Source organism: Gorilla gorilla, chromosome 13, assembly GCF_029281585.2.
Source record: "Gorilla gorilla gorilla isolate KB3781 chromosome 13, NHGRI_mGorGor1-v2.1_pri, whole genome shotgun sequence".
NCBI classification, from domain to species: Eukaryota; Metazoa; Chordata; class Mammalia; order Primates; family Hominidae; genus Gorilla; species Gorilla gorilla.
Window position 1 is genome coordinate 26,799,073 of NC_073237.2, and position 11,580 is coordinate 26,810,652.

Sequence of the window (11,580 nt, forward strand, 5' to 3'; positions counted from 1 at the left end):
CTGAGGCAAGAGAATTGCTTGAGTCGGGAGGTGGAGGCTGCAGTGAGCCGAGATTGTGCCACTGCACTCCAGCCTGGGCAACACGAAACAAGAGCAAAACTCCGTCTTAAAAAAAAAAAAAAAAGAAGAAGAATTAAAACTTCTTTTAGGGCCTGGCGCGGTGGCTTATGCCTGTAATCCCAGCACTCTGGGAGGCGAGGCAAGCAGATCACCTGAGGTTGGGGGTTCAAGACCAACCTGACCAAAGATGAAGAAACACTGTCTCTACTAAAAATACAAAATTAGCCGGGTCTGCTCGCGCATGCCTATAATCCCAGCTACTCAGGAGGCTGAGGCAGGAGAATCGCTTGAACCCAGGAGGGAGAGGTTGCGGTGAGCTGAGATCACACCATTTAGATCAGCTTGTTGCTTGGGCATGGGCAGCTTAGGCAATGAGAGCGAAACTCCGTCTCAAAAAAAAAAACAACTTCTTTTAAATTATTTCGGTCTCCTTGTTAAATTTATCTGATAGAATTCTGAATTCCTTCTCTGTGTTATCTTAAATTTTGTTGAGTTTCCTCAAAACAGCTATTTTGAATTCTCTGTCTGAAAGGTCACATATCTCTGTTTCTCCAGGATTGGTCCCTGGTGCCTTAATGTTTGTTTGATGAGGTCATGTTTTCTTGGATGGTCTTGATGCTTATGGATATTTGTCAGTGTTTGGGCATTGAAGGGTTAGGTATTTACTGTAGTGTTTGCAGTCTGGGGTTGTTTGAACCCGTTCTTCTTGGGAAGGCTTTCCAAGTATTTGAAAGGACTTGGGTGTTGTGATCTAAGCCACATCTGCATTAGGGTGCACTCTACGCCCAGTAATGCTGCTCATAGAAATACCACCTTGGTGGTCCTGGATAAGATCTAAAAGAATTCTCTGGATTACTAGGCAGGGGCTCTTGTTCTCTTCCCTTACCTTCCCCCAAACATATGGAGTCTCTCTCTGTGTGTTGAGCCGCTGGAGCTGGAGTGGAGTGACACAAGCATCTCTGTGGCCACCATCACTGGAAGTGCTCTGGGTCAACCTGAAGCCAGCACAGCCCTGGGGCTTACCCAAGGCCCTCTGTAACCACTACCAAGCTACTGTCTTATGTTCAAGGCCCTAGGGCTCTTCAATCAGCAGGTTGTAAACCAGTCAGGCTTCTGTCATTCCCTTCAGGGCAGTGAGTTCCCCCAGGCCCTGGGTAGATCCAGAGAGGTGTCCTATTGCACTGCTGCTGAGCCGTTACACAGTTCTTCCCACTGTTCCCTCCCCTTTCCATAAGCAGAGGAGCCTCAACCCATAGCTACCACCACAAGCCCACAGGAAGTACTGCCAGGCTACCACTGATGTTCAGGTAAGACCCAAGTGCTCTTTTTTTTTTTTTTTTTTTTTTACTTATTTTTTGAGACAGAGTCTCTCTCTTTTCCTCAGGCTGGAGTGATCTCAGCTCACTGCAACCCGTGCCTCCCGCGTTCAAGCGACTCTCTTGCCTAAGCCTCCGGAGTAGCTGGGATTACAGGCACATGCCACCACACACAGTTAATTTTTGTATTTTCAGTAGAGACAGGGTTTCATGATGTTGCCCAGGCTCGTCTTGAACTTCTGACCTCAAGTGATCCACCCACCTCGGACTCCCAAAGTGCTGGGATTACAGGCGTGAGCCACTGCACCTGGGCCCAAGTGCTCTTCAGTCAGCTGTGGTGAATGCTGCCAGGCCTGGCCTGGGACTCACCCTTCAGGGCAGTGGGCTTCCCTCTGGCCCAGTGCAGGTTCAGAAATGACATTTAAGAGCCAAGACTTGGAATTGGGGAACCTAAGAGCCTGCTTGGTGCTCTACCCCACTGTGGCCAAGGTGGTACCTAAGGTGCAAGACAAAGTCCCCTTTTACTTTTCCTTCTGCTTTTCTCAAGCAGAAGGAATCTCTCCCTGAGGTCACCACAGCTGGGAATGTGCTGGGTCTCACCTGGAGCCAGTACGTCTCTGAGTCTCACCCTAGGCTCACAGCTTACTACCTGGGTATCGCTGCTGGTTTTTCAGGGCCCAAGGGCTCTTTAATCAGCAGGTGATGAATCCTGCCTGGATTAGATTCTTCCCTTCAAGGCAGCAGGTTCCCTTCTGGCCCAGGGTGTGTCTAGAAATGTGTAGGGACTAGGGCCTGGAATAGAGGCTTTCTGACTCTGACTAGTGCCCTATCCTACTGTGGCTGAGCTGATATCCAAGATGCAAGACAGAGTCCCCTTTAGTTTTCCCTCCTGTCCCCAAGCAGAAGGAAGAGGTTTCTTTTGTAGCTGTGAGCTGTCCTGCCTGTGGTTGGAGAAGGGGTGATGCAAGCACTCCCTTAGCCAGCTGGCTGGTATCTCAGTAGGTTGCATGCCCCCCAAGTCCAATGTCTCTGAGCCCAGTTCAGCACCAGGACTTGCCTAGGAATTGTAATCCTTGTGGCCTTCAAGTTCACTCAGGGCCCTGTCTCTACTTAAATACAAAAATTAGCTGGGCGTGATGGCGCATGCCTGTAATCCCAGCTATTGGGGAGGCTGAGGCAGGAGAATGACTTGAACCCAGGAGGTGGAGGTTGCAGTGAGCTGATTGTGCCACTGCACTCCAGCCTGGGTGACAGAGCAAGACTCTGTCTCAAAAAAAAAAAAAAAAAAAAAGAAATTAACCATCACAAAAATGATTCCATTTTAGACCATTTGAATGCATAGTGAGCTCCGCCAACAGTTCTGAGACTCTGAGAACAGAAAAAGTCCAAGCGGTGAAGGTCTGGGATTGGAAAGGAGCCTAGCCAGGACTTCCAGGACAGTAGAGGCCAAGGGAGAGAACAGTGTGAGGCGAGCCCCTGGCCTGGGTGGGGTGACAGGGATGGGGAGAGCACTTGACAGCCTATCAGGAAAGAGCCCTGGATTCTCGGGGAGACAGAGATTAACCTGTGTAGAATTCCTCCTCAGCACTCTCCCAGGGCAGATCAAGGGCCACACAATTATTTCTGAAGGGTACTGGGTGAGAGAGTAAGACAGAGTTCCCACCTTTTAAAGTAACAAATGCTGGGCACAGTGACTCACGCCTGTAATCCCAGCACTTTGGGAGACCAAGGTGGGAGGATTGCTTGAGCCCTGGAGTTCAAGACCAGCCTGGGAAACAAAGTGAGACCACATCACTACAAAAAATTTAAAAACAACAACAACAACAACAACAAAAAACTACCCAGGTGTGGTGGCAATCACCTGTAGTCCCAGCTACTCAGTAGGCCGAGGCGGGAGGATCCCTTGAGCCCAGGAGTTTGAGGTTGCAGTGAGCTATGATTGCACCACTGCAGTCCAGCCTGGATGACAAAGTGAGATCCCATCTCAACAACAACAACATCAAAAGAGCAAAAATTGATCTAGCTAGGAGAAAGGCAAGAATAAATCCTTATAAATTACTATATGATAGATGCTGGTGGTGATAGGGGATAGGGAGGTGGCCAGGGCAGCAGAGGGCAAGCACTGAAAAGATAGAAGGGACGCTAGTCATATGTGGTTGGGAAGCCCCAGAAAAGTGATTTTTGTTGGGACCCTAAAGGGCTACACACTAAGAATTAAGGTGGAAATAGTCTAAAGCCTAAATTTGAATCATATAATGCCTTGATTGAATTAAAGCGATCCAGGCTCTCTAGCACCCTTAGTCTAGCTGCTTGCCAAATGCAAAAGTAGATTCTGGTTTTTTTGTTTTTTTTTTTGAGACGGAGTTTCACTCTCGTCACCCAGACTGGAGTGCAGTGGCGTGATCTCGGCTCACTGCAAGCTCTGCCTCCCAGGTTCAAGAGATTTTCCTGCCTTAGCCTCCCGAGTAGCTGGGATTACAGGCATGTGCCACCACGCCTCGCTAATTTTGTATTTTTAGTAGAGACGGGGTTTCACCATGTTGGTCAGGCTGGCTGTTCTCAAACTCCTGACCTTGGGTGATCCACCTGCCTTGGCCTCCCAAAGTGCTGGGATTACAGGCGTGAGCAACCACCCCCGGCCTTATTATTTTTTTTATATACTAGAAACGGGATCTCACTTTATTGCTTAGGCTGGTCTCAAACTCCTGGGCTCAGGTGATCCTTCTGCCTCAGCCTTCTGAAGTGTTGGGATTACAGGCATGAGCCACTGTGCCCGGCCGGGATATGTTTCTTTCTTTTCCCTTTACTGGCCTCTCTTTTATCCCCAGTCCCTCAGACTCATATTCCTGGAGAAAGTTCTCAATGTACTTGGCTTAGTAGAAACAATTGTAAGGAACCTCCAGCTTTCCCACAAATGAGACACAAACTACCGTAGCTGCATGGGCAAATACAGAAGCTAAGTAACCTTGCCTCCCCTGTTCCTTCTGCCTTCTTTTCTGAGTCTTACCCAGGTCACCTTCTCCTTCCTGGCCATGAGATTCCTCTCTCAGACCTGGGACGGGTCCTCCCCTGCTTTTGTGAAAGACCGGAGGGAAGCAGGTGCTGGAGGAGCTTGATGCTTCACAGCTCTGAGTGGATGTTTACCTGCCAATCTAGCAGATGCCTGAGAGGTGACCACAGGGGTACAGAAGAGGGGACAGACATCGCCTTGGCCAGTGCCTGGGAGGGGCCTCAATTCCACCCACCAGGGGTTCCTTTCCAGCCCCTGTTGGATACCTCCAATGACATAGTGGCCCTGAGTTTCCACCCACTGGGAGCAGCCCTCCCCTAGGATCTCCACCTTCAGGGCCAAGTATGGACTGGAACACTAAGAAGGAAACAACAGGCCATCTTCCTCTCTTTCTCTCATTAAATCGTGAATAATAATGCATTTACTTATTCTCCCACTTAAAATGTTTAAATCCTTTGAAGAATCTTGCAAGGTAGCTTGGCTAGACAGCAGGCAGGACAGTCCAGTGCCTCTGGTGGGGGAGCCAGGGTCTTCCACTTGCCTGTCTTTTGGTCCAGCAAGAAGGCATTTGGATTGATGGTGTAGTCCTTTGTCTGGACATCGCTGGCAGTGGTGACACCCCCACATACAAACACCTTGCTGTCTCCAATGGAGCATATAGCATGGGACACATCCAAGGGGCAGCTGTTGGGCAAGACAGGCACTGAGGTGGTCGTCTTGCTTGCCTTCACCTTCTGCAGATTGATTTCCACACTCTGCCGGTGGCTGTGCACGCAGAGGATGTTGTCCTGTTGGAAAGAGAGCAGGGGCCGATGGTTGAACTCAATGGGGAAGGTGATACACTGGACCACGTCCCCAGTGCTGGTGTCAAAGCAGTCCACTACCCCGACCCGGGAGATATAACCTTTCACCAAGCACCGTCCAGTGACAATGTACAGATGCCTGTCTCCTTTAGTGATCACGGCGGTGCCATCCATGGGGATGCTCATCTTTCCTGCCAGGCACCAGACTTCCTTCCGCTCATGATAGCGATAGATGTTGGAGACATACCGCCTTGGGGCAATGCTCCCGCCCACTGAGTACACTGTCCCCCCACAGGTCACCATGGTGTGGAAGACAAGCCCGATGGGCAGGTCAGGCAACTTGGTCCAGGAGTTGTCATCCATATCATACCGCCAGGCTGTCTTCAGCCCTGAAATCTGCTCAGTGGTGCCACCAGAGATGTAGATGTAGCGACCAGCAGAGGTGGCACTAAGAGCTGCCGCCCGATAGGGCATGTCTGAGAGCTTCATCCACAGGTTCTCCTGGATGATATAGGCAAACACTCCATCATTGAACTGGCCGTGGGCCTTCTGGCCACCGAGGATGACCACGGAATCAAGCAGGGCCCCTTTCCGCTGGTAGACCAGCAGGCTGCATGGCCCCTCCTGCTTGCGGTCCATCAGGACATTCTCAATCAGGGTTGTATGTGATGAGGTGTTCTCCATGCCCACCAGCTTGTTGCTGGCAAACACCAACGTCTTGTTGGAGACAGCATTGAGATTGATATAACTGAAGAACTTCTTGAAATACTTCTCCCGATCCTCCTTCCGGAAGTACACCCAATTGATGAGTACGCTGAGAGCCTGGTCTTCATTGAGCACGTGAAGGTTTTCATCACGGAGCAGGCGGCCAAAGATAACAGGTGGACAGCGCATGAAGTGCATGGAGCCCTCAGGACTGGCCCAGTAGTGGAAGTTGTCCCGAATGCCAGAGTAAGCTACGTCTGATACCTCTTTGAGCTCAAACAGCTCAGCCAAGAAGAGGTAGCGCAAGCAGTTGGCACGGCAGATGGACTTAATAAGGAAGTCGTTACAGTGAACTCGAAGGCGTGGTGTGTTGAAATACTGAGCCCCACGAAGCAGCTCCTCCACATTTTGCTCGGAGATCACCACCTTGCCGCTATAGAAGTAGTCCAGAAGCTGGTCCACTGTGACCGGGCTCAGGTAACTGGTGTCAATGGTGATGAAAAGCTCATCAGCGGTCTTCATGTCATTGCTGGAGATGAGGCTCCTCACCAGTGGGGAGACAGCAGCCAGCACATTGCGATGTGCAAAGAAGACGTGGTGGTCCACGCTCAGGGCCATGTCCCAGTACTCTTTGCGTTTCCTCTGTCTGTTCAGGTTCTGCAGCACGAAGCTATTGTAGTTTTTCTCCGTGAATTCCAATTTCATGGTGCTTCTTGTCGGCTGAAACAGATCAGCAGCAGGTACTGGAGAGCAGACTTTCTCAGGACTGTGGGATCAGATTGATGGTTGTTTGCAAAGCGGTTGACCAGGGAGAAGAGAGGGTGGAAGAGAGGATGATGTCATAGAGTGGATCAGGTCATCACAATGCAGGCCTCCCTGAGGCCTGTCTCAGAGGCACTGGGCCTTCCTCCCCTCTGATCTTTCCAACCTGCCAAGGCCACATACCCTAGCAGGACCTAAAGCCCTGGGCCCAGAGCTCAGGAGGAACCTCAGGGATGGGCAGCAACTTCCACCTGGGACTTTCAAACCGCAGTTCAAGGCTTCTGGAATATCAGAGCCAGTCTGGGTGGGGCAGTGGGGAGCAGTTTGTGTAGGAGAGATAAGGGGAGGTGGGGAAAGGGAAGAGATTATCAGACCTAGAAGAATCCTCCCATTTTGAGGGAAACTGAGGCCCAGAGAAGAGAAGGCACTTGCCCAAAACCACGTAGCCAGTTGGAAGCCGAGCAGGGCCCAGAACCTGGGTAACCTGGCATTCTTCCTACCCTTCTGGAAGCTCCTGACTACCCAGCTTTCCCCAGTCTCTGACTCTCAACTCTCCAAGCACTCTTCCTGCCAAGGCTCCTGGGCATCAGAGAAAAGCTCTGTCCTTTGGCTTCTGACCTTGGTGGCCACAGACATCATTCTCCTTCAAAATGGAGAGGTGGAGGCCACTCCCTGGAGCAGGGATGAAGGAGTTAACCACAAACAGGGGCATGGGAGGGTCTTTAGAGACCGGATGATTTCAGCTCCTTGGCAAACTAGAATGTTCCCCCCACATTTCCAAGTGTCCAGTTGGAAAATGTTGGAGGCTTCAGTGGGTCAGCTTTCTCCATCAAAGGTGGACTTGGGCGAGTTGATCAGACTTTCTAAACCTCAGTTTCCTCCTCTGTGAGATGGAACTAATATTTGATAGTAGTACCCACTTCAAAGATTATTATGAGTTTATTTTTATTTTTATTTTTTTGAGACAGAGTCTCGCTCTGTCACCCAGGTTGGAGTGCAGTGGTGCGATCTCAGCTTGAAACCGCCTTTGCAAAATTATGACTGAGACAGTGAAAGAGATCAACTTAACTGACTCCATCTTGCTTCTAACCTCCAAGCTGTCCTTGCTCATTCCTTGGCAAAGGCTGAACTAACTTTGGGAGAAACCTATATATATAGTTTATAGTTTAAACAAAGACAGCCCTTTCCCAAAGCAGACCTCCTTCTTGCCTGGGGACTAGATTGCCTTTGTAGGACTAACATTAGCCACAAGATTAGAAATTATGGTTTAGGAGTCATGCAGCTGGAGGCTACAAGATTCTAACCCTCCCTAAACTGCTCCTAAGACCAGTGCTTGAGTTTTCTTTTATTTTTTTTTTTTAGACAGTTTCGCTCTTCTTGCCCAGGCCGGAGTGCAATGGTGCGTTCTCGGCTCACCACAACCTCCAACTCCTGGGTTCAAGCGTTTCTCCTGCCTCAGCCTCCTGAGTAGCTGGGATTACAGGCATGCACCACCACACCTGGCTAATTTTGTATTTTTAGTAGAGACGGGGTTTCTCTATGTTGGTCAGGCTGGTCTCAAACTCCTGACCTCAGGTGATCCACCCGCCTCAGGCTTCCAAAGTGCTGGGATTACAGGCGTGAGCCACCGTGCCCGGCCAGTGCTTGAGATATTTTGCAGCCCCTGCACTTGATGGATCAGCTGGCACCACTCAGATCAATAAACTGGCTCATCTGATCTTGTGGCCCCCAGACCCAAGAACTGACTCAACCCAAGAAGACAGCTCCAACCCCCATGATTTCATCTCTGACCAATCAGCAGCACTCCTGGCTCACTGGCTTCCCCCTACCCACCAAGTTATCTTTAAAAACTCTGCTCCCCCAATGCTCCGGGAGACTGATTTGAGTAATAATAAAACTCCAGGCCGGGCGCGGTGCCTCATGCTTGTAATCCTAGCACTTTGGGATGCCAAGGTGGGCGGATCACCTGAGGTCATGGGTTCGAGACCAGCCTGGCCAACATGGCAAAACCCTGTCTCTACTAAAAATACAAAAATTAGTTGGGAGTGGTGGTGCATGCCTGTAATGCCTGTAATCCCAGCTACTGGGGAGACTGAGGCAGCAGAATCGCTCGAACCCGGGAGGCGGAGGTTGCAGTGTGCCCAGATCGCACCATTGCACTCCAGCCTGGGCGACAGAGTGAGACTCCGTCTCAAAAAAAAAAAACCCAAAAAACAAAAACAAAACCCTCCAGTCTCCCGCACGGCTGGCTCTGTGTGAATTACTCTTTCTCTGTTGCAATTCCCCTGTCTTTTATTACCCACCCCCCCAACCTCCCTCACCCCCCCAACCCCCCTCACCCCCCCAACTCCCCTCACCCCCCCAACTCCCCTCACCCCCCCAACTCCCCTCACCCCCCACCCCCAGTAGCTGGGATTACAGGCGCTTGTCAACATGCCCGGCAAAGTTTTGTATTTTTGGTAGAGACGAGGTTTCACCACGTTGGCCAAGCTGGTCTCGAACCCCTGACCTCAGGTGATCCGCCCGCCTGGGTCTCTCAAAGGGTTGGGATTATAGGCGTGAACCACCGTGCCCGGCCTATTATTAGAGTTTAAATGAGAAAAGGACTGGAGAGTAGTGGGCTCGTCGTAAAGCTCAATCAATGCTAGCTGCCGTTTTCTTACTCATATTACACCAGTTCGCCCAGCGCCGGCGTTCGTGGCTGCTCCCTTCATAAAAACTTGTGGTCATCGTGGTTCTGGTTTCGCGGTAGCTGAGGAGGCTGTGGCTACCTCGCGTCTCTTCTGGGCCCGCCGCCCGAACCCAGTCCAGCCACGCGGTGGCGCTGGAGGGTCGTCCCCGCCCCCGAGCGCGCCGCCTCTGCGCCGGGCACCACCCCAACCCCTCTCCAGGATGGAAAAGAGGCGCGGGGCGTCCCCTTTTTCGCTTTGCCTCCACGCGCCACCGTGCAAAGGCGGCAGCGCCGTGCCGTCCGCCGCGACCCTGGAATTCAAACGGCAGGATCGGGGGCTCTCAGCCTTGTAGGACTCCTTAGATTTCCCCAGACACACACCTGTCCCCACTTTACAGATGGGGACGCTGAGCCCCCAACGGAGGCGCGACCTCCGGAGGCCAGAAGACTGTCTCCGACTCCCAGTAACAGTTGGGGGGGTTCCTGACCCCTGCGAGTCCTTTGCGGGGAGAGAGGAGGGTGCCCGCAGACTCGGACAGATTCCTGGCTGGCGTGGGGCTCCCGGAGTCCTGTGGGGCGTCTGTGGCCCTGCTGTTCGTGCAAGAAGGGGATAAGCGCCAGCTGGAGCGCCGCGGGCGGAAGGGAGGGGGAGGCAAAAGAGCCCAGTGGCCCCACCCGGACCAGCCTTTGGGAAGAGACCCCAGAGAAGGGCCTGGACTTGCATCTCGCCCAGGCATTCGCGAGAAGGTACAGAAAGGACTTACCTCTCTGATCTCCTCCAATCTGGGCCCAAGCCCCACTCTAGACCCTCGGGCCGTCCTCAGTGCCCCTCCACGGAAATTTCAGTATCAGCCTCGGGAATCTGAGCCGTTCCAGCTCTTTCTCTCCCTGGCTTAGTCATATTCTCATTCTCATTGTCTCCCTCCCTCGTCCGTTCATTCCAGACTAGTCTTTTCCTTATTTTTAGATTTGGTAACTTGAAAATTATTTGAAAATACGCCCCCCTCCCTTTTTTTTTTGTTTTTGTTTTTTTTTTGAGATGGAGTCTCGCTCTGTCCCCCAGGCTGGAGTGCAGTGGCCCGATCTCGGCTCACTGCAACCTCCGCCTCCCGGGTTCAAGCAATTTCTTGCCTCAGCCTCCCAAGTAGCTGGGATTACAGGCGCGCGCCGCCACGCCCGGCTAACTTTTGTATTTTTAGTAGAGACGGGGTTTCACCGTCTTGGCCAGGCTGGTCTTGAACTCCTGACCTCGTGATCCACCCGCCTTGGCCTCCTAAAGTGCTGGGATTACAGGCATGAGCCACCGCACCTGGCCAAAAATACCCTTTTAAACTGAATTTGTCCACCTTCCCGCCCGAATGGGATAGACAGACTTGGTCTCTTGGGATATGATACATGCACAAAGTGAAGAACTTCTGTTTTCCCCATTGGAAGTAGACTTCAATTTCAGCCTCCTCCTCCTCCGGAGACCAGTCTCCCTGGGAGAATAATTAAGCCCTTAATGCCTCTTCAGCCCTTACCTTCTGCAAAGCAGCAGCAACTTGGGTGAATGATGAGGCCTCTTGGTGCTGATGCCAGACACCTTCTGGCTCCCATGGACATGCAGGCTGGCAGATCTCGCCTCCTGGGACATCTTCACCCGGGAGCAGGGGGTGGGTGGGTCAGGCCCTGCTGCTTCACACCTCCTTTGTCCTCTCCCCTGCCCTCCCACCTGCAAGCTTCAGCCTTGGGAGCATTTCAGTGGAGGAGGTGGCCATGCCTGTTTGTTTTTGTTTCAGGTCCCAGAGCACCAAGGCAGGAATGAGCTCTCTCATCAGACACTTCCAGCATTAAGTTGGGTCTGGAGGTGTCATGGGGACCTAAGAGAACTGATAGACCTAACTCCATGTGACAGACCTCGTACAGGTGGATAAATTGAAGCCCAGGGAGAGGAAGAGGCTTGCACCCAGACAGCTGTCTTCTTCCTCTGCCCTCTGGCTACAAAGGAGAGCCGCGGTTTGGTTTGTCCTTGTTCTTTTTGGATTGTGAGGCTTGCCATCTTCAAGAAATCCTTAAAAGTGAGATTAGTGCCCACCTGCTCAGCCAGCTTTGCTGTCTGGCATTTCTTCAGCCCAGGAAAGCTCCCCGGTCCAGCTTTTTCCTCAATCCAGCCAACTGTGGAAACAAACTCCAGCCCATAGAGGCTGGCTGCATGCTGGCTTCCACCACCTGGTTGTGTGTGTGTGTGTGTATTGGGGTGGGGCGGGGGGTGAC

General features: G+C 51.8%; 1 protein-coding gene across 1 annotated transcript; it reads right to left on the reverse strand.

Moving 5' to 3' along the window:
* Positions 1-4,765: 4,765 nt before the first annotated feature.
* On the reverse strand, positions 4,766-11,510 carry CCIN (calicin). The gene is made up of 2 exons (XM_055351573.2): positions 10,848-11,510; positions 4,766-6,660 (listed from the first exon to the last, which is right to left on the reverse strand). Exons 1-2 carry the CDS (start codon positions 10,958-10,960, stop codon positions 4,833-4,835), a joined length of 1,941 nt encoding a protein of 646 aa, XP_055207548.1. The 5' UTR covers positions 10,961-11,510; the 3' UTR covers positions 4,766-4,832.
* Positions 11,511-11,580: the final 70 nt, after the last annotated feature.